The following is a 22,809-nucleotide window of genomic DNA, read 5'->3' on the forward strand; positions in this document are numbered from 1 at the left end:
AGCCATCTTAGATTACTTATAACAAAGAAATGTAAGACAGTTATTTTATTAACAATCTACCTAACAGGGTTTTTGGGGGACAGTGATAATAAAAATGATGTTATCAATATAAATATGATTTCCTGTAGATGATGTATCCCAGGGAGACTCCAAGTCCAGAGTTGACAGCAGGGGACCAGAAACTGATCTGCGAAGAACTCCACATACAAATTTTGATTTAAATCGTGTAGAATAGCACTGCAAACGCCACTGAATGTAATAAAGGTGAAAAGTGAAATCTGATACTGGCAACAATCAAACACATCACATTCAGATGTTGCATAAGTTTGAACACTCATTTATTTATTTGCCTTATTTTTATTTCTTGACAACTTTTGTTATGTGTCCACAGACATGAGAAAGAACTCCAGAACACTCAAAAGATAAACGTGAGCACTGAGATTAAGACTTTATCACAGGCTGAGACCTGTTTCTGCTTCTGTCAAGCAGCTCTGAGCAAGAGTACAAACCTGGGATCATCACCGCCTCACCCATACTGAGCTGAGATGTGCAAAACTCATCCCTCGTCAGCACTCTTTACTGTACAGTGACACTTGACAAAGCAGCAGGTCAGTTATTCTTATTCATCATGGTATACAGAGGAAAAGAGAGTTAATATCATCTGCGTGATGAGACCCAACACACAAATCTCCATTTATATACAAGACAGAGCCAAGAGGAAGGTTTCCAGTTAATCATTACAAGGATCATGAATGACAATACTTTACAAGCAGCACTTGAGGGGTGGAAAGCTGTTGTCATTAGCAAGCGGTAAGGCAGGAGAGAGGGACGGGGCACAGCAGAAGATAAGTGGACCTGCATGCTTCGATCCAGAGCTATGACAGTTAAAAAGCAGCCAAATATAAAATAATTCACTCATGTACCTTTCAACAATTACTGGCCAGCATGCTAAAACTGTCTCACAAAGTGTTTTTTAACATGATACCCTGGAGCTGTTAGGGCTGGAAGCATTGCAAGTCGTCTGCCAGTTGTAAACTGAAAAGTCAATGCAATGCAATTGGTGGTGTGTTAACTGCTGAGGAGAGAAAAAAAAAAGACTCTTCCTCTTTCAGAACAGGGCCATAATATTTCTTAAAAAACACACATTTATATATTGTAAAACTTCATAATACAAAATCATATTAAATAAAGATGCTTTGTGCGTAAGTGCAATATAGTGTTAAAACATAATCTATGCCTCAGAACTAATAAATAAAACTTTCCATTTGTCTTCCGTACCAGCAGACAACATATAGGCTGTATCAATAAAATATTTTCTGAAGAGATTTGATTGTACCAAGATGACCCACTGAGAAATAAACAGCTTTAATTAATTCTTTGCTTAAAGACGGAATATAATTTTTAAAAAGCTAAAGTATCCACGGTGGCTATAAATATGTTGTAAAATGTAAACTACGACTGATCAGAGTCAGATTTCTTTCACTTCTCTCAGTATTAGGCTGCACTGCTCAACAGGTTGGCTGGCCTGTGGCACACAGATTCCTGAATCCTTTCTGCTCACTGACTGTGAGTCCAGCTTCCCGCAAAAAAAATTATCATAACCAGTCATAAAGAAAACAAGAGGAAAACAGGAAAGGCAAACTGGCTGGCTGACCATGCCTTCTGTATATGATGAGCAAAAACATAGTTTTGCTCAGCAAAATGCATAATAATGTATATCTGAACTAATACAAAACCCATTTTGTCATTCTTGCATGAAAAAATAAACCGTTTTTCATTTATTTCACCTTCTACAGATAAGATTGACATTGAAGCAACATTTAGGGCCACCTTGGTACAATGAAGGATGATAAAAAGCAACTAAAAAACATCCCTGGACATGAAAGTCTTAACAACACCCAGCTAATCATACTGTACTGGTTTCTGACACAAGCATCAGACTGTGAAATATCTAGCAGCTACAGTACCAAAGCTAAGGGGGAGGATTGCTTCAAAAGGCAACATTTACAGTCCATGAAATGAGCTAAATGCCGTACTGTACTTTTACAGGCTTTACCAACAGACTATAGAGGATCATCGATAATATTTACTCTCCAAAACATTGACATAGATCATCAAAATAAAAAAAAAGATTCATAGCATCTACTATTACTCTACATAAAAGCTTAATGTGTAACTAACTTTAGCGTTAATGCTAAAGACAGAGATGAATAAGGGAGAAAAAAGAGGTGAAAAAAGGGAGGCACTATCTGGTGCATGGACAACGCTCTTGTCCAATCAAAGCAACTGCCCTCAACAGGTTACAGGTCCATGGTCAATTACAACTTTGTCCTTTCTATTTAGCTACAAGAGGAGTCTTATATAGTAAACGTATTTACTGTAGCAACTCTGCTGGCCCATAACAGACAGAATAAGTGCTTGTTTGATAAAAAAGTATGAACCACACACAGTGCAGTTGTCCTCCCAGTTTGTCATGAAAACACCATTTTATGTAGGTGTGATTCGTTTATACGAAAAGTGTAACATTTTGGGAAATTCAAGTCTTTGCTTACCCGCCGGAGCTGTTTTTTTTTTTTTTTTGTGATGTGCTCAATATATATAGTGATCAGTGTTTCCTGTTACACATAAGGATTGATCAAAGTGTGACAACAGAAACAAACTATGATACTGATAACACTTTCATGTAAACCTATTAAATATGAAACTGAAGATGGGAGGTGATTAATTTAGCTCAGAATTAAGATTGGAAACAACTAGGTGACAAAAATCCACCTCCCAGCACCTCTAAAGCTCACTAATTCATAGTTACACAGTATCTTGTTTGTGTCTTTATGCTGGGAGTCACTGTGCCTGAACAGGAAATACACATAACATCCCAGGTTGTTTAAGGATTAAACACACACGATACATGTGAGCTGTAGAGGTTGTGGCTGATTTTGTTAAATTTGACCCTTTGTTTCCAATCTGAGCTAAGCTAAGATTCAACTTCATATTTTCCATGAGTGCTATCAATGCTCTCCTCTAACTTTCAGCATAAACGAGGATAAACACTTCCCAAAATGTCAAACTATTCAGTAAACATCCATGATTTTGTCTGTCTGCTAACACAACTGCACAGTGGACAGTGATTGAAACAATTAAAAGAAGAAATAACAAGCTTTGGTAAAAACAATTGAGTAAATGATACAAGACATCAACTCAATGAAGACAATAAAGTGCCATGCAACGAAACTGTCAGAGCTCCTGTCGCAAAGAAATAACAGAGCAGACAACCTACGATAGCAACAATAAACAACATTATCCTTCATGGTTATACCTACAAGGGACTGTGTAAAAAAAAAAAAGAAAGAAAGAAAGCAGAACAAGGCAAGGATATGAGTTATCTCTCCTGATCGTGGATTACTTTGCCTTAGTCTAGCCAACAAACTCAGTTTTCACAGAGCCAGTTAAAAAAAATGACACAGGTACAACAGCTTATCCTTTAGTCCTAACAAATGCCTCCTCATGCTACTTCAATGGTAAAATGATGAGCAACAGCGATCTATCTCTTTGCTATTTGAAACCTCTGCGGTGAAACAAATAGTCTACGCTGCAGAGCACCGAGCCAATCCAAACTGAGGTAATGTACAGTATGCATGGAGTATATGGAGCTACCATCCCTGCACTTAACACACTTCTACACAGAGAAACATCCGGTTTGATGTTTTCATTCTCTCCTTCAGCCGAAGCCGTTAATGGCTGGTGGCTAATGTTTGTTTACAACTGGGACTTACTGTCAGCAATGATAGATGAAGGAGGGATCTGGCCACATACTATCTTTTTACAAGGAACTGGTAGATGAACGATTTCTACATGTACATGAAAACTAATCGTCCCAATACCCAGCAGAGGTAAGTTATTTAACAGGTTTAGGTGGTTAGTTTTTCTGCTCAAGGTCAGAGGGGAGTACACCATGCAGGGTTTGAGGTGGTGACGGCAAAAACAGACAGAAGATGGTTTTGTCAGATTGTGGAATGAGCGACTAAGTGATTTTCGGGATGGGTTCGGCCATCACAGGAATATTTAAATGGTTCTATGTATAAGTTTGTTATATGTTCAGCAGGAGCAGGACGTTGAGCTGAGCTTTTAGATTGTATTGTTTTGTTTGTTTGCTGTTTTCCACCAGGCTGGTTTCACCTCTCACATCCTCTGAGCAGTTGGAACCGACTGGATTGACTTTCTCCTGGAGAGCTTTGACCTGACGGGAGGAGATGAAAACATTTGTGAAATGAGGCAGTGACATGAAAGAAAATGTTGCATTAAATGGATTTAGAAAGCAGTTATGATTCAAAACATTATTTTCTGGGATACATAACTCTCTAAGCCATAAAAACAACAGGTTTGCAAGGATTTACCAAAATTAAACCATTAATCAGAGCCAGACAGAGAATCATCGGGTTTTGAACTTTCTGACATTCTTTAATTCCATCTGTGGCCCGATTTATCACAAAATTTGACCAAGTCAAAGGTTTTAATCAGAATATTTTACAAAAAAAAAATTCTAAATATTTTATTTAAAAAATGCCCAACTAGATTTTGTAAAAAGCCAAAAAAATTCTTAAAATTCAAGGACTTTCAGTTGAACTGCAAGTTGTATGACAGTAGTTTAAAAATAAAAGTAGTAAAATATCTATAGTGCGCAGAGCCATCATTTTTCCCAGCATTGTTAATACCTGTGGGCACTTGGAAAAATGCTTTATGTAGAAGTTTCAGGGTTTTGTCTTTTTTAAATTATTTTTCTAAAATAAATAATCAGAGAAAGTCAACTTCATTTTTTATGATTAACTGTGTCATACTGCACAGAGATCATTCTCTCTACCTCCAGCCATGTAGTTTCTGTTTCCCTGGAAGTGCAGAACTTCATGTTGCAGTGAAAATTAAGCCCACAAGAAGCAAAAAGGAGCAAAGAAAAAAAAAAACAGAAACTGCTTTGGGTTCGGTTAGTTGTGCAGAAGATAAAAGCTTCTGCTGATTTCTAAAGAACAGAGAGATCCATTTAAATCTATTTTTCTGCCACACACTATACTCTCCATATTTGACTGTTTACATTGTTGGATATTCAGCTGACCTGATGTGCACCGACTACAAGACTATCTAGGTTTGTAGTTTCCAACCTGGGGGTCAAGAACCCTCAAGGGGCACCAAGAAAAAACATCAGGGGTCACTAGATACTGAAGTTGCACAAAATAATGTTTCTTTTGCTCGTATTTTGCTACTGTTCTTGCTAAGCACTGGGTACGTTCAGATTCAGCTCTGGGTTATGCTGATTGTTTTGATGTTGAACAATTTAACACTATTTTGCCAGTAATGAGTAAGAAATGGCATTTACCTTTGCAGGAATATTCCTGAATCATTTACAGTTACATTTCACATTCATTCAGGGAATCTTAAAAAAGAAAAACAAATTTTTGTAGAAGTTTTGCGGTGTATTTTACCTCAACGGCTTCTCCACCACTCACCTGATGGTGCCGGCCAACAGCGGGTTAAAAGCATACAGCCAGTCATGCATCTCTTTGTCATTGGTGGCCTGCAGCAGGATCCCACGATGCTCAGTGCACACAGCAAACGTGTTGGGAGTCTGAAGACATGGAATACCTCAGGGTTACTTAAGCTCTTTCATTTTTAGTTGTTTAACGCTTATTGAAGTGAAGTTTGGTCATACCCGCAGTAAAGTCTGTTTGTCTTCACTGTATTCCACCTTTGCAGACGACAGGTTGATGACGGCTCTCTCCACGCTGTCCCTCTCGCTGCGGTACAAGTAGACGTAGGGTCTGCGCACCACCACGTAACGCTTCACCCAGCCACTGGTGTGGGGCTCCAGGAAGTGCAGGTAGCCCTTCTTTGACACGATGGGACTGCATATAATGACAGAAATACTTACGATAAGACAAATTTACTACATTACTTAAATATTTTAGAAAACTATGTGGAGGATAATGCAGCATATTATTAAGCTGCAGATCTCAAGTGACCCCTGTATCACTCTGACAGACACTATACTTCCTAAAAAAATTATTTACACATACCGTATCATAGACATGCAATACAAAAATAGATATCATGACCAGCTGTCTATAACCCTTAATCTATACCAATTGCATTATGGTGTGGATGTCATAGTTTATGTTAATTATAAGACACATATACTTAACTACAACAAAAGTATGCTTTGCAGTTTAGGTATAAAATGTTACCACAGGCCTGGATGTGAAAATGATAGCGATGTACCGGTAGATAGATAGAATGTCTGATAGTTTCGCTTGAATGCATCAGATGCTATGAAAGCATGTAATGAAAATGTAAAGTTAATTCCCATCATGCTCTCTCCCTGGATCACTAGCTACTACATCCCTTAATAAAGTAGGTAGTCTTCATCGCTATGTTAATTTATGTGTGGAAATGTATTTGTGTGTGTGTTTTTCATTGTTGTTTTGTGTACAGCAAAATGATCATGCCAACTGTATACCTTAATAAACAGGGTAAAATGTTTTCACAGTGACTCAGATTCAGCTATCATGTGGTCTGACCTGACACGAATCTCCTGTATATCAGGAACAAAGGTGCATCCTCTGAGAGCTTTCTTTCTGTCCACTGGGCTGTATGGGTCCAGGTCTGGTGTGGATGCTCCTGAACTGGGCTCAGTGTGTCTAAACATAGAAAGTACAAAATCGCAATGTGACAAGAAGTAGAAGAAGAACTATGTTTTTTAATTCTCCTTTCGGAATATCTAAGCAACGGGTAAGAAAACAATTTAATCAGGCAGAGAATTAGTACAGAAGCACTTTAAGAATGAGGTCAATGTTATTATTACATTATTTTATGTATTATATTATTAACTATATAAATATTAGGAATGAAATCTTACATCCCATTAGATACATTATATGCTGTCAAGTCATAATGTTCACAGTTTTGCCTGTTTTTCTTGTTTAACAACCAAATGAAAATAAGGTCCGTTGTATGATGGTATAACCAACTGACAGCATTACAAATGATTTCAACAAATTCATGAAAAGCTTGATTATGTGCATGTTCAAACACATATTAGGGCATCATTGTTCCTGAAAAAAAAAAAAAAACAATCGCTTAAGAAAAGAGCATATTTTAAAATTACAGAAGCACTAGTGTTTGGATTAAATATAAAAATTGTAGAATTAGAGATACATTACTATCATCTTTTGATTATAATTAAAGCTAAACACCATTGAAAATCACTTCTGTAAAATAAAAATAACAGACCCAAATGATGGATCCATTTACTTACCTAATGTCATAATGCCCCTCGACCAGTGAGGGGCAGGTAGAAGAGGGAGTGAGCGTGCTCAGTCCAGAAGAAGATGTGTCTCTCATTAGCGACGCCGACATCTCAGAAAGCTAAAACACACCCACACACACGTGCGCACGCACACACAGAAACAAGAATAACAAGGACACACAAGACAAGAGGGACGAATACAGATACAGACAAAACATACCGGCAAACAATTAAGCAAGGACGACACAGACATGCATTCAGAGAACAACTCAATCAGAAACTTTGTCATTTCCTAGCAAATGTACTGTAGAACCACCACTGAATTTCAATAAAAATCCTGAATTTGTCTAAGAGCCCCTCGCTGATTAACGTGTTAAAGAGGACATGCAGGAGCAGTACTATGTTAGTGGAAGCCTCACAGTCTCTAAGAAGGACGGATTAAGTTTGGGAAAGAAGGAGGGGATGCTGAAGAATTTTTAGATACATGGGGAAGACAGAATTAATCAACAGACCTGAGTCAATAATTTTTTTTTTTTTTAAAAAGTCTTGCTTGACTTTCATATCTGGCATATTTCATCCAGATGGTTTAAACAAACTGTGAATATTACTCAACTCAGGTCTGTTGGGCGGGTAGTTGTAAAAATAGAAGACATCAGGCTAAATTAAAGGTTAGATTCAATTAGGTGGGATACATAAAAGTATGTTAAAAAGACCAGAATCTCTACTAAACAAATGAAAGAAACATGAATGGATGCAATATCAGACTGCAAAGGCAGAGTGTGGGGCTCAAATATTTAGTGAAGCTACAAACATTAGGTTCAGAAGGATAATTGGGCCGGGTTAGAGGGCCTAGGCTGGGGCTCACCTTGCTCTCACTGGCACTGCTGCTCACCTGGCTGTACTCCCTGTTGAAGGTGTGCATCAGCAGACGCAGACACTGGGCAGAAAAGAGTGAAAACAGCAAGGGTTTTGTTTGTTAGATGATGCTGAAAGATTATTGTGCGTGATCAAAACAAAACTAGAAGTGAACAGGTTATGAGGACGCTCTGGAGGCCTCGGGCACCAGCAGTCACCTTAGCAGCCAGCTCCCTCTGCCTCTGGTTGGGGCTGTCGGGGGCCGGGCTGCTGCCGGGACTGTGGCTGAGGACGGGACTCTTTGCAAAGTCGCTGATGTCGCTGCTCTTGTAGAGAGCGTCCTGTCCCGCCTGCAGAGTCGCCTCCAGCTTCTCCCTCAGCAGCAGGTAGTGCCTGGTCTTCTCCACCTTAAACAACAGAAGCAATGTCACTTGACGGGACGTGGTCTCAGAAACAAAGCTGAAAAGATGTTTATTTGAAACAGGTGTCATTTCAAACAGGCAGTACGAGAGCTGGTCTACAAGCAATCTCAGTTGCCGACACATCAAGATAAATTCTTCCAACACCTAAATGAATCAATGCATCACTTTCTTGCTTGCTTTTGAGCTAAGTTTCTAGTTTTCATGTTGAAACATTGCTGCTCTGCAAGAAACTCCTGTGAAACATGTAAATGAAGTGTAGTTTTTGTATGAAGTAACCAGGACATAAGAAAAAAAAATCCAATAGTATGTTTAACTTAAAGTCCTTTTTTTTAAAGAGCAGTGAAATCTATTTGAAATCTAGGAAATGAAACTAACTAAAAATATATAGCTACATTTTTTGACTAGAAAAGCATGCAGAAATGGTGAGGTATTTTTTTTCTTAGAGAAATGTCTGCATTTTTGCCCTTCTGTCTCAAGAGGGAAGTTAGTTCCGCCTGTATGTAGCCTGAGAGACAAATCCCAGTGCAATAAACATTCATATAAAATGTGCACGACTCACTAAGGCTCATGCACGGTAAAAACTGAAAGCAACTCAAATGAGCTTATCAGCATTTTTATCAAATATCTTCTCACAAAAATCAATCTGAAAATGAAGACAAAAATGAGATTTTGGAAAATGAGCACGACATTTTTTCCCTATACAGAGTACAAATACACTTTGGCTTAAATACATTTTCACAAAACTGCGGTGCTTTGAAGTTACATCACAGAATTTTATTATTGTTCTCAGAAAAGAATGTACAGTATGTAAATGAAAAAAATCTAAGTTTTTTTTATGATTTCATGAAGCTTAGACTGACCCAAAATATAAGAAATTATAATCTAATTCTTCTTTATTTTTTCTTGGTTTGAATTCTGTTACTGACCTCCTGCAGTAAGCTGAGCTTCTCCAGCTCCCACTGGTGGTCAAGAATGAGGCTGTCGCTGCGAGGCCTCCATCCAGCCAGGTTCTCCTCCCCTCGGACGTACGCCACCGAGGTGTCCAGCACACGCCTGCGACGACGCTGCATGCCTGATAAAAAGGGATACAGTAATCCATGCTTTTAGGATGTCAGAACATACCCAAGTTCAAGAATTTTTTTTTTTTTAGGGTGATTTTCTTGCGGTTATAAATGCTGCATCACCTGGACTTCCGTTGTCGGCCACATGGCACAGAGTCATTTCATAGACTCCAGTTACACGGTTACTGAGAAGGAGAAACATTTCACAGGTGAATTTGAGAAACAAGTAGGTGCCAGTTAAACAAAAAAGGTAATTATATTTAAGACGACAGTGCTATACGTAGACTCAGCAGTAAAGTATCACACAACAATTCGGACTATAAGTCCATGAGCATGTACCTCTCGGAGGGCCGAAGGCAGCCGGTGCTGAAGAGGTTTCTGATGGAGCGAGACGCCGGCAGCTTCGCGTCACGAGAGTAAAATACCATGCAGAAATCTTTGGTGATAACGGTCGGTTGAGTGCAGTTCTCCATCTAGTCAAAATATAGAAAATACTCTTAGCAATGATCAGTTTTGCTGCATTCACCTCAAAATACTTGAAGTTATGAAAAGCCAAGTGGGAGATCCATCATCAGTGTGGGAATTTCTGACTCTGATTATATCTACTTGGTAAAAAAGAACTACAAATATGGCTGCAAGTGCACTACTGATGGGAGTCCCACCAAAATGAAACCTAATTAGAACTAAAATTTTGGAAAAACTACTAGACATATGTGACATAACTCTGACATTGAATGCATCATTACATGTATTTTCTATTACCTCTAAATAAGCAGAGAGGGTGATGTAGATCTTCTCCCCGTACGGAGTGACTCTGTTCAGAAGCAGAGAGTTGTGCATGGAGCTGTCCCATGCTGCCTCAAATCGGTAGAAGGTTCTACAGGGAGAAAAAAAAAGTATCTATTGTATTATTTGAACAAAAAAAAGTCAACGTTAGCTCATGAAACCCTGAAAGCAAATTCACTTTTTGCTACCAGAAACGATACTTAAAAGATTTTTAAAAATGATTGTCAGTGTACCTATGATCAACTCCCAAGGACACGCTGCCATTAACAAAGAAAAAAGAGAAACAAGATACGAATTAGAAACTTTTAACTGTGGCTGTTAAAAGTTTAAATTCAGCAAACATAACTGATCCATGCAAACTGAAAAATGCTTTGAAGCCACATTACACGTTGGAATGCAAAAGGCAAGTGGAAGCAAAAATACTACAAAGCATCTGGTCTGTCAATGTGATAAGAGTGTGTTAAAAAATTAAACCAGAGACATGCTCTCAAAAATTAAATTATTAAATACATAAAAATCCAAAATTCATACTTGTCATCATGTTTTGGCCAAAAGTATCCAGATGAGAGGATGTTGAGGGAAAGGATGTTGGGGTCTATGATGGTCTCGTCGGCCTCCGGTGTGTTTCGAATACGACCTGATGACAAAGAGTCACGGTGAGACTTGTTCTTTTAAAGACTAGCTTTGGAAATTTGATTTAGTCTCACAGAAAGATGCTACTCACCGATAACCAGCTCCTTCACCTCTTTCCACTCGATATCATTTCCGGTTTCATGTGCGATGGTAACTGTGATCCTCCTCTGAATGCCCTGTGGAGTCATGAGAAGATGGGAAATGAATTTGTTAGTGAAGAAAAAAAATTGTATTTGTTTTACATATTAAATTGAGGAGAACAATAGCATCTAATGTGTAAGTTCTTTAAGGTTTCAAAGCTTTAAAAACTGATAGAAACAACTGTACATTAATTATGTGCAATCTAAAATATGTAATTGGAATTTTGTTGAAATGTGGTCAGACCTGATGTAGAAGGAACGTCCCGTGGCAGGGCATCCCTCCTCTGTGGTCAACGACAGCTGGGATGTAGCTGGAGACAGAGAATAGTCAATACAGATTAATAACAGTGAGATCACTGGATGTATTTATTGTAGCACTTCTTTACGTGTGTCATCTACTCTCTTAGGGCCTCGCTGTTATGGTACATAAGTGGCAACACAAACAGACAGGACTCACTCTCCGTTAGCTTCCAGTTCGCAGATCTCAAAGAAGACCATGAGGTCGTATTTGGCGTGACACGGTCCTGCAGTGGAGCGAGTCAGAGTGCTGAGCTTGGTGGCCGGCACTGAGAGAATAAGGAGAGATCAGATGAACTCATCACAGATTGAAATTAAATTAAATAAATAAATGGAACTGAATATTCTTCCAAAACAGTGATGTGACACACACAACACTGAATGTGACTGACATTATTAATCACTATAATTTAATTTTAAACTATATTTGAGACTACAGGCTATATTTTACTCTCCAGCAAAGCAAAAGTGTGGGAAATGTTTCACTCTTATCATCTTTTTTTCCCCTGTTTCCTTCCTCCTTAAACTGAACGCCTGGCTGATGTTGACCCTCAGACCCTAGTTTTCACCTAACGAAAGTCCCATTATCATTTGCCCATATTTATTTTACTGAATAAAACTTTTTCTGCTTTGTGCTGACATGGAATATGTTGGAGTCTGTTATGCTGGGAGCTGATTCATAACACCCTTAAATCCAACAGTAAGTAGAAACACCAGATACTGCTGGTTTCACCTTCAGCTGGAGAATGTGTTTGACTTGTTACATGAAGCTTTTCGGACTGCTGATGATAAAACTTCCCATCGTTCACATTTTTAGACAAAAAATTCCTCCATTAATCAAGCGAGTAACTGATTGATGACTGAATAATTACATAACTGCTAGTTTGACATGAAAGAGGGGAGCTTGTCTTGTTCAACACTGTGAGTGTTCCTATTTTTCCCATTATAAATTAATACCCGTTACTATGGAGCACATAATATCATAAGTTACTTCTTTTGTGTAAGAGCTGAGAAGCTGAGAAAGGTTATGGTGTGATCAACTAACTTTTATACACAACCAGATATAATAAAGAATGAATTAACATTGTTTGATACGCTTCGAGGCTTAAATGTTGCTAACCTGGTTTGGATAAGGGCATTACCCGAGGGAACTGCCTCCTGGAGGGTCTCAGTGGACTGAAAGAAAACCAAACGTGGAACCATCCATAAGAGGAAAACTTTCTTTCCATACCAATATATCAGGTCATAATTGTTAATGATGTAATGAAAATTATAGTTCAAATGTCTTAGTGACCTGATCAAATCTTTGCAGAGCGGAGGGAAGGGCTGCTTCTGATAGTGTCCGAACACCTCAAACACGATGGGCTGAGTCTTGATGTACTCCATGAAGGACTTGGTCACCTCCACTGTGATCTGACAGAGGATAGAGAAGAAGTGAAACTCAAATACACCCTGCAGACAGCTGTTTGTTCAGCCTGTTATTATGGTGATCCCTGCTTACATTTTGGACATGGTAGAAGCCCAGCGGAGGTCCTCGGCCGGTGTTCTTCAGCGGCTCAGTGGAGAAAGCTTCATCGTGACGGTGAATGAAGCTGAAAAAAAAGAAATCCTTACATCCACTGACTTTCTTTTGTGCATCTTGTACATGATGTGACATAAAAAAAATCTATGGATTTTAATCTTTCCATCCATCTGTTAATTACACATCTGTGATGTACTGTTTCATTGGGAAAATAAACCAAATCTAAACTTTAAACTGATTAATATTTCCTCAAAAATCACTTTATTCTACATGTCTCATTTGACAATTCATCAAAATATACCCTTTTTATTAACCAGATTCTGTAAAAACAAATAAATAACAATAAAAAACAACAACAACTATTTTTTCCAGTATTAGTGGCACCTGTGCACATTTGAAAAATGTTGCACATGTTGACTTCTAGGCTTTTTGATTTTTCTCAATAAAATATTCAAATGTCTTGTTTATCGTGTTCTATTATTTATGACATTATAACTGTGTCATACTGCACAAAAGACCCATTTAGCCATGGTTATGCTGTTTCCACAGAGATGAAGGACCGAAAATGAGCCAACAGTGAGTAAAAATGTGAAAAGAAAAAAAATGCTTGTTTAAAGGATTAATAGTGGAAAGTCACATTTGTAGAATCTGTATTGCATTTATTGATGAAGATGAGATAATCAGAGGCAGCAGAGGTGAGATCTGTATGGCAAATAAAGTGCATTTACAACCAAGAGCCAATATAATTTTAGCACATTTACAGGACTTTGGTGAAAACCTTCTTCAACTCACTTGAACTGGCAGAAGATGTCGGCGTACTCTGCTGAAATGCTGGAAGCCTGCAAGACGGTGACTCTGAAGGTGAATGTGCTGCCAATCTTGAGGTGGGACAGAGCTTTTTCTGGAGACAGATCCAGAGGAAGATCCAGACCCAGACCTAAACTCTTCACTGGGCTTTGAGGAACCTCCTGTGTGGCTACATGAGACACAGGAAGAGACACAGAAACACAGATCTTTACATCTAGACTCATTTATTATATTGGATGGGTCAAGTTTTGAAAATTTGTCAAATCTAACCTTTTTATAACTAGGTGTGAATAAAGGGACATGCCTAAGTGTTTTGACAACATTATGTACTTTTCAGCAAATATACTGAAGAATAAACAGACACCATGAATATTTTAGCATTAAGTCTGGCATCTGACTCAACACTTTAGTTTTGGATCATAAATTCAAGCCTTGCAAAGGATGAGCTAATCTGTGGAAATATTAGTCAGTGAGAGGATCTGCCCTCACCTTCACAGGTGTTGTTGTTGACTTCATCTGCAGAGATTCCTATCTCAGTGTTCTGTCCTTCTCCCTCCACAATTCGCAGCTCCTCCTGGGAGGTGTTGGAGTGTGACAGACCACCCGGACACGACTCAGTCTGGAACTAAAACAATATAGCATAAGATTTTGTCTCATTTACACAGTAAACAGTCATGAAAATTTGGAAATTTTAAGCTCTTTCATTTGAAATCACTAGTCATAGGTACCTTCTCAAACTGTTTGTCTTCAAAGGAGATCTTGGCAGTGCCTGACTGCCTCACACCAGAGCCATAATCAGGGGCCTCCTCATCAGCTAAACAGGCACAAAACAGTAAACAAGATCTTACACCGAAATGTAAAATCATTTCCAAACACAGAACAACTGAAAAGAGCAGCTATAATGACCTATTTAGCAGCTGCTGACTTTTGGCGCTTTTCCACTAACACCTACTCAGCTCGACTCTCCTGGGTTTGTGAGGTTTTCCATTAGGATGTGCTACCTGGTACCAGGTATTATTTTAGTACCTACTCGGCTGAGGTTTGAAGTGAGCCGAGTCGAGCCGATGATGTAATGTCTGCAGAATGCAGGCCACTGATTGGACAGAGAGTGACGACACACGAGAGCGACTCCTTCACAAAAACCAAACCTGCCATTTTTTAAAAAAACTTGCAACAGCGACAGTGTGCATTGCTCTTGTTTTACGTTGAATCTGACAAAAAGCCATAGAACGAGCCACACGTATACCATCGCCTCAATGTCCTCCATTGTTTTGTTGCGTTTGTGTCACACACAAATGACGTTAAGGGACTTCTACTTACACAACAACTCCACCCATGATGAGGTGTAACTCAGTTGTATTGGAAACAGACTTAAACTGCCTCGAGTCGAGTCGAGTTGAGCCGAGTGGGTGCTAGTGGAAAAGCGCCTTTAGAGAGGACTAACAATCATATTTCTTTGTACCTGAGATGGCCTGCACAGCCACCCTGAGGAAGCCTTTCACCTCTCCTTTCTCACTGACGATGGCCACACGATGTACCAGCGGCACCGGATACAGCAGGTTACTCAGGTACACAAAAGCCCTGAGGAGACGAGAGCGAGAGGGATGATGGGTTTATGGATTTAACAAGTCTTTACTGTGCATCGAAAGACTTTAAAGTGTTCAGTGTGAACTGATGTGTTCGCTGACCTGCCAACTAGGCGGAACCAGGGGAATCGGTCGTAGAAAGGGTCTCCTCCTGTCAGGGCGTGGTCGCAGTCCTCCACAGCACTGCTGGGCAGCTCTGCAGCTCGGTCATACATCTCTCTCATCAGGTCCAGCCTCTGCCTGCAGGGGGCGCCATAAACAGGAGGAAACTATTGAAGGGCCAGAACGTGCTGCCATATGGATTAAAGCAGAATGCAGAAGTTTCACTGTACTTCCTACAAATAACCAGGAGAAACAGCAATAAGTCTGCATTCTAGTGGTTCTTTTTAATCTCATATGTAATTTGTTCTTATTTTGCATGTTGCATACTTCTGAGAGGAAAATTATGTTTAATCAGCTTTGATGATAAGAATCAGTCCTCTGAAATTTCCATGATTTTACTGCTGATTAACTGGAACTGTGACCATGTGATGAGCTTCCAGGCACACAGCCACTTTTTTGATCACAAACTCTTAGTACCTGAGTTTTTCCAGAGTCCAGTAATGTGTAGCTCCGTTCTTTTGATCTTGCACTTCTACAGCTACTATCGTTCGAGGGAAAGGTCGTCTCTCCCTCTCTTTGGCCACACTGGGGGGCAGCAGGTCGGGAGGCAGAGGAGAGTAGAGAGTGTCTGTCAACAGGACGAACTGGAACTGCACCTGTGAAGAGAACACAAGGAATAAAGCGTTTTATATTCTCCTCCATCATTTCAGTCCTATTTTACTGTAATTAAATTATCATTCCATTAGTAGCATCTGTAAACATTTAATTTATATATATATGTGTGTGTGAGTATATATATATATATATATATATATATATATATATATATATATATATATATATATATATATATATATATATATATATATATATATATATATATATAGATAGATAGATAGATAGATAGATAGTCAGGTCTTACTACATGTTCAAATATGAATATGTATGAATATATTTGAACTTCTTGGCCATAAACTGGGTGAGAAATTAAGGAGCAGAATTTTTATTTTAGTCAGAAAATGATTAAAATGTTACAGCATCTTTTACTAACTGAGAAGTTAGTCAGAGTGGTTTACAGTCAGTATCACATCTTAAAAGCTCACTGGTTAAATTACTGTGATGTGCTGACAATTAATGATTTTTCGAGATGCCCACACTGATGCAAATTTGATTAAATTCACAGTGATCATCAACCACTGGCAGACACTTCATATTCTGCCCTTCCAGTCTGGACTGAGGAGCAGATCCTTCAAGCACCAGCACTGCATTATAATGATGTTAAATTTGCACACTGACTGCAAAAACGATCGATCTTAACTAGTGCAGGAAGAATGTTATGATTATAAAGAAGTAAAACATCCCAACAACGCCACAATACCAGATTAAAGTTCACTAGTTAAGACTTTCACATCACACAGAATAAACTAGATTAATACTGTGTAACTTGGAGAATTCTGTTTCACCTTTCACCAGAATCAATAAAGAAATTAGACGAAAAGTTTAGGGATATATATATAAAATTATGAAAAATCCACACCACCACTGCAAGAACCTGTTTTCATCTAACCTTCTTCTTCAGCTCCACACTAATAGCATTAGCTTCTTTGAGGAAGATGGCATTGCCCCACAGCAGATCTCTGAGGGAGGTGAACTGGTAGAAACGCCACTTCCTGAAAGCCCACAGCGCCAGCTCCGTCTCTCGCTTTGTCCACGGAACTAGAGGGCATAAAAGTTGAGATGTCAGTAAAATTTCACCAAGTACAAACCCGATACAGAGATTCTTGTTTTATTGGTCTGTAAGAATAATAAAGTGACAGTATCACCTTCCTCTTCGGGCTCCTCCTCTTCCTCAGGGGACTCCAGGTACCGAGAGTCCACTTGTTTCTGAAGGGCCTCCAGTTTACTCTCATAGTCCTGAAAGAAAACAGGAGTGTGTCGGTATTGAGGTCCACAATGAATCTACAAGCACCTCGATGCTAGAGTGCATCCAGATTAATAACATGACTGGAATGATTTGCATTTTAATTTGGGGTTATTAAATGTAGCTTGCACTCACCAGTCTCTGCTGTTCCAGCAGGTTACTGGCTTCTTCTCTTTCTTTGCGGTATTGATCCTCAAGCTCCTGAAGCCTGGAAGATTTAATTTAAGTCAAATTAATATAAAGAAATCTCCAAAAACAAAGGGCAAAAAGCTGCATCATATGTTAAAATTGCATGTAAACAAACAATAATAGCATAATTACATTTATCATTACTGTACTAATTAATATCTGTCCACTCTCACCTCTGCTCCATCTCCTGCTTCATGTCGATGCCTTGTTTCTCCAGCAGCTCTCTCTGAGCGAAGGCCCAGTCAACGGGCTCCACCGGCGTCTCAGCGCATGGCGTCCTCTCTCGCTCCAGACGAGCCTGCTCCGGGTCGTTGAAGCGGAACACGTGGCTCTTGCCCATGATGATGCGGTTCCCTTAAAAACACAAATGAATCAATCAATCAATCAATTAAAGTTTATTTCGATAGCCTTTCACAACAGCCCAAAGGGTGAACAAAGTGCTTCACAGTGAAAAACAAGAGAATAAATTAAATGAAAGCAGAAAAGCTTAAATGTCTCATTCAGTATGACAATAATTAGAATAAAAATGTGAAGAAAAAACTAGTGCTAGTACTTCTGCATTAAACAGTCACATTACACACAACAACACTCTGGCAACTGTGGTTTGCAAGATGACCTATGAGTAGAGTAGTTTTGATTTGCACCTTTTGTAACATGACTTCTACTTACCAGAGCGCAGAACAATGGGAGAAGTCACTCTCTTTCCGTTCACATAAGTCTCTGCTCCCTCACATGGCTCAAGGACAACACATCCTGTTCCAGAAAAGAAAAAATTAGAACCATCACAAAATCTATACAAAGGATTTAAAAATGGAAACAGACGCTGGATTTAATTTTTAGTATCTATTTATACACTTGAAGATTTTTTTCAACACGCTCTTTTTTCATGTTTATCTAAAAGGAGAGCACCCAGCCTTTACCTTCTCCCTGAGGGCCGGTGGTGCTGCTGAAGGTGCAGTGTTCGTCTCTAATAAAATGGCCGCTGAGAACGATGTCTTGGCGGCTCTTGGCATTTTCTCGGCCCACCCTGCAGGAAAATAAGATAATCGAAATTACACAGATTCCAAGAAACAGCACAGCATCTGGATGGGTTAAATTTGAAAACAAAAAAGTATAAAACTTTACTTGGTGGTGCCGTCTTTGATGTAATACAGAAGACACTCAGACATCAGCGGGTCCTCGTTGAGGTTCACCAGATGAGGGGTCTGAAAGAGGAATGACAAATATGTTTTAGTGTTTGTGTGAGTTTGGACAGAGCTGTAAATGTTGTATTGCTTTTTAAAAGGTGCCTGACACGTTTAATGCAACTGGGAGAAGCCTCTGACCTTTTTGGGGGAGAAGACGCCGACGGTGCCTCCATCTTCTCTCATAGCCACACCCATCTCAGCCAGCAGGGCCTCCCTACAGAGAGCAGGCACAGAGTTGCAGACGTTACAAACAGCAGCAGGGTTATAGTTGTTAAAAGATAAGACTGGTATGGTCAATGGAATGTCTTTGATAATGTTCTATAGTCTTTTTTTTAGGGAGTGACCATTACGCTGTCTTTAAATTTTCAGACTCAAAATTGGGCTTTTTAAATTCTTATATACGCAACCCATTTTTCCCAACATGCTACAAACCGGTCTTGTTTTTGATTTATAAACGCTGTCATCTCTTATAAATATCCAGTGTTTTGTCCCACCATGCTGACATGGTTGGAAAATGCTGTGATAACCGTTTCTTAGTTATAGGTTTCTTACTTGCAACCATCAAAACACTCAATAGATATTTATCCTTTTTTCGCCATTTCTGTGCTAAACATCCAAAATAAACAGTTTTTATTCCAAAAGGAATTACACGTCTAAAAATGTCTTGCAGTGCTCCATGAACATCTTTCCAGTACTGTCTAATGAGTGGGCAGTTCCATAAGATATGAAAATGATTTGCACATTGGTCTCCACACTTTCTCCAACTGATAGGAGTAGTTCTGTCATAGTGTGTTTTTTGACATATAGTGATAAAGCATCTTATCAAGGTTTTTCCATCCATATTCCTTCCATCTCTGTGAGCTTTTACAGTCCATTCCTCCTCTGATATAGTCATCCCTCCTTCTTTCTCCCACATTGTCTTTACGTATTCAATGGAATGACACTTATGATTCATCATTTATACAAAATGAAACTGGCTTCTTATTAGTTTTCAGAAAGTCCATGTTGACTGTATCTATTTTTGTTTCTATATAATGACGCATTTGTAGATATCGATAAAAGTCTTGTTTTTTCAGTGCATATTTATATTTAAGTGTATCGAAGCTGATAATTTTACCATCCTTAATGAACTAACTTAAAGTTGTTATCCCTTTAGAGGTACAAAATTTTAAAAGTTTGGCAACACCCAGACAATTTCATGTTTTCCATGAAAACTCACACTTTAATTCATGTGTTAACATAACTGCACAAGGGTTTTCTAATCATCAATTAGCCTTTCAACACCATTAGCTAACACAATGTATCATTAGAACACAGTAGTGATGGTTGCTGGAAATGTTCCTCTGTACCCCTATGGAGATATTCCATTAAAAATCATTAAAATCCATCGTTTCCAGCTAGAATAGTCATTTACCACAATAGCAATGTCTAGACTGTATTTCTGATTAATTTAATGTTATTTTCATTGAAAAAAAAACTGCTTTTCTTTAAAAAATAAGGATATTTCTAATTGAACCCTAACTTTTGAATGGTAGTGTATATTATTGTTACTCTGTTGGTAACTTGTAATTTTGAAAGCTGCTATAGCAGCAAAACTCATCATTATTTTTACGTCAATATTCTGCACTTAAGATACTGGGACAATGTGAATCCTTAATGGACACTCCCGGTATGATAAGCTACATTAAGAGAAAAATGCAATTAATAAAATAAATGAATGACTACACTAATAATTAAATAATTGCTAGTCACTGTCAATAAAAAGTAAATACACTAAATGACAACTGAAATCCACACTGCTGCTAAATGCTCACTTCAGCATGCTTCATGTTCACAGTGAGAACACTGACATGTTGTGCTCAGCAGGTATAATGTTAATAATCATCAACACTTTAGCTCAGTGTGTTAATAAGCTACATTTGCTAATTAGAATGAAACACCAAGTAAAACTGAGGCTAGTAGGAATGTCATTCATTTATCAGATATTGTTGACTTATAAACCATAGTAATGAACAAATGGAAATATTTACCTAATTGTGACTGATTACAATTCAACCTGAATGAGATATGAGATTATCTCATTTCTTTTCAAATTCCAATTTTCATGGCAACAACTTCAAACATTTAACAAAAGCATAATCCCCATAGCGTGGCTACAGGAAATCAGAGGATCATCACTGCCATGGGTATTTATGTTTGAAAATCAATCATGGATCGTTACTTCACTTCACAGTGCAATGCTGCAAGCATAGCTCTAGTGTATTAGTGTATAGTGCATAGTGTATTCCTATTTTCAACTCATTATTTAACCTTCTGAACCCCCAAACCAGCTGATGTGTTTCACAGGCATGCTACCTTTAAACTAAAAAAATACTAAATCTCCAAAACTACGGCATTTAACGAAAAGAATCAGCAGATTTTCAACTTCCCAAGAGCCCTTTATTCCTTCATCTATAATGGAAAAACTTAACCAAAGAAATTCAACTTTCATTTGAGCCCACAGTGAGTAAAAATGTGACAGGAGCAAAAAACTGTCAGAAAACACTTTGAGTTCAAAGGGAGTCAATGTAGGCGGATGACAACTAAAGTTCAAGGTTAAATTTGTTGTAATTTCAGGAAAAGACTAAGACAAGAATAATAAGAGGAGAAAGAATGGGAGTTGAGGACAGGCCCTACAGCTAAACAACAACTAAAATATGAAACACAGCATAAATATGTTGGACAAACCTCTCCATTCGGATCGCCTCAGTACGACGCAGCTTCTCTTCCCAAGTCTCATTGAGCTCTGCAATGATTTTCTCAGTTTCCTGTGTGTGACAGAAGTTACAAAAGATATCTAAAAACAGCCCATAGTCAATTGGAATATTAAATTTGCTTATTCTCTTATTATTGAAGAGCCATCCCACCTGCTTTCATGCTTCCCTATGTGTTCTTTTTATTCTCACTAATCTTCCGTTTGCCTTTGTGCACAAGCCTAACCTCCATTTTCTTTACAGATAACATTTCTCATCTCTACACCTTCCTACCTTGAGCCTTTCGATCGCCTCTTCGCTGGCTGGGCTGAAAATGCGATCGTGGAGGTTGCTGATGGAGCCGGCTCGGCTGGACAGTACGGAGAGCGAGGGAGAGGGGCTCATTCCCGTCATGGCATTTGTCACTGTGGAGAGATCACCCCTTTGATTGACAGCCTGGCGATTATTCACAAAGTTCTTGTAATCGCACAGATCTGCCAGAGAGAGAGGCGTTGCATGGAAGAAAGCAAGGAAGGAAGGAAGGAAGGACGGTAGGACAGAAGGTAGGAGCAGACGCGAGGTGTTTCAGAAGAGACATCAAGGATTGAGAGGAACACGCAGGGACACGGATTATAAAGAAAAATAAATAGGGAAACAACAGAGAGGAGTACAAAAAAAAAGAAGAGAAAGCTGAAATAACAGATCAAAGCAGCAGAGGTCTTTTGCTTACCAAAGCCATCGCAGACAGTGAGAAAATAGCAACTCAAACTGATGGAGCACAAAACGTCAGATTGACTGAAAGTTGGTTTTTTTCCCCTCTAATACTAAACTACAAATAAATACAATCAACAAGCTTGCAGGCATGGTCATGAAAAAGTAAATTAAAAAAAGTACTGATACATCACTACGGTGCATACAGACCAAATACAGTGTTTTTGTGAGAAGCGTGTACTGATGTCTTCAAACTGCAGGGCTCCTGGCAGTGCAGCCCTCTAAGCACCTGACTCATTGCTTCAATTACAGTCGCTCCACACACACAGAACCAGGATGCAAAGAAAGCACTCTAAAATGGCGTCCTCCCAGTCAGTCCTTTCTTCCATGGTGACTAATCTTATTAAAAAAATAAACAAAGAAATGGATCAAACAGCATGCTTTAAGCCAACCCCGGCTCTGACTGTTTCTGCTCTCCTTTTAGCTACAATATGTAATGGAGAGCAGAAACAAAGAGTCACTGTGTGGCACAGTGTCAAGCTTTTCAGCCCATTCAAATCTGTC

At 38.8% G+C, this 22,809-nt stretch overlaps 1 protein-coding gene across 5 annotated transcripts in view; it reads right to left on the reverse strand.

The window, feature by feature from the left end:
- Positions 1 to 321: 321 nt before the first annotated feature.
- kif1ab (kinesin family member 1Ab) overlaps positions 322 to 22,809 on the reverse strand; it is a 30,665-nt gene continuing 8,177 nt past the window's right edge. For 2 of the 5 annotated variants that reach the window (XM_023285768.3, XM_023285766.3), the window contains 35 exons: positions 21,829 to 21,959; positions 21,530 to 21,609; positions 18,941 to 19,016; positions 18,741 to 18,820; positions 18,536 to 18,642; positions 18,285 to 18,368; positions 17,789 to 17,969; positions 17,562 to 17,634; positions 17,329 to 17,419; positions 17,073 to 17,221; positions 15,983 to 16,161; positions 15,506 to 15,643; positions 15,280 to 15,398; positions 14,546 to 14,631; positions 14,307 to 14,442; positions 13,803 to 13,986; positions 12,990 to 13,080; positions 12,783 to 12,901; positions 12,609 to 12,664; positions 11,649 to 11,757; positions 11,436 to 11,502; positions 11,143 to 11,227; positions 10,950 to 11,055; positions 10,652 to 10,675; positions 10,395 to 10,509; positions 9,972 to 10,105; positions 9,756 to 9,817; positions 9,498 to 9,643; positions 8,368 to 8,556; positions 8,160 to 8,231; positions 7,304 to 7,413; positions 6,567 to 6,686; positions 5,702 to 5,894; positions 5,499 to 5,617; positions 322 to 4,237 (listed from right to left, as the gene is read on the reverse strand). In XM_023285768.3, coding sequence (XP_023141536.2) covers positions 4,180 to 4,237; positions 5,499 to 5,617; positions 5,702 to 5,894; positions 6,567 to 6,686; positions 7,304 to 7,413; positions 8,160 to 8,231; positions 8,368 to 8,556; positions 9,498 to 9,643; positions 9,756 to 9,817; positions 9,972 to 10,105; positions 10,395 to 10,509; positions 10,652 to 10,675; positions 10,950 to 11,055; positions 11,143 to 11,227; positions 11,436 to 11,502; positions 11,649 to 11,757; positions 12,609 to 12,664; positions 12,783 to 12,901; positions 12,990 to 13,080; positions 13,803 to 13,986; positions 14,307 to 14,442; positions 14,546 to 14,631; positions 15,280 to 15,398; positions 15,506 to 15,643; positions 15,983 to 16,161; positions 17,073 to 17,221; positions 17,329 to 17,419; positions 17,562 to 17,634; positions 17,789 to 17,969; positions 18,285 to 18,368; positions 18,536 to 18,642; positions 18,741 to 18,820; positions 18,941 to 19,016; positions 21,530 to 21,609; positions 21,829 to 21,959 — 3,869 coding nt within the window. In that variant the 3' untranslated portion in view covers positions 322 to 4,179. Of the gene's footprint in view, positions 4,238 to 5,498; positions 5,618 to 5,701; positions 5,895 to 6,566; positions 6,687 to 7,303; positions 7,414 to 8,159; positions 8,232 to 8,367; positions 8,557 to 9,497; positions 9,644 to 9,755; positions 9,818 to 9,971; positions 10,106 to 10,394; positions 10,510 to 10,651; positions 10,676 to 10,949; positions 11,056 to 11,142; positions 11,228 to 11,435; positions 11,503 to 11,648; positions 11,758 to 12,608; positions 12,665 to 12,782; positions 12,902 to 12,989; positions 13,081 to 13,802; positions 13,987 to 14,306; positions 14,443 to 14,545; positions 14,632 to 15,279; positions 15,399 to 15,505; positions 15,644 to 15,982; positions 16,162 to 17,072; positions 17,222 to 17,328; positions 17,420 to 17,561; positions 17,635 to 17,788; positions 17,970 to 18,284; positions 18,369 to 18,535; positions 18,643 to 18,740; positions 18,821 to 18,940; positions 19,017 to 21,529; positions 21,610 to 21,828; positions 22,029 to 22,809 lie in introns of all 5 variants that reach the window. The other 3 variants (XM_023285764.3, XM_023285765.3, XM_035955276.2) reach the window with 3 other exon arrangements.

The sequence above is a fragment of the Amphiprion ocellaris genome, chromosome 10 (assembly GCF_022539595.1).
Source record: "Amphiprion ocellaris isolate individual 3 ecotype Okinawa chromosome 10, ASM2253959v1, whole genome shotgun sequence".
In the NCBI taxonomy this organism is placed as follows: Eukaryota; Metazoa; Chordata; class Actinopteri; family Pomacentridae; genus Amphiprion; species Amphiprion ocellaris.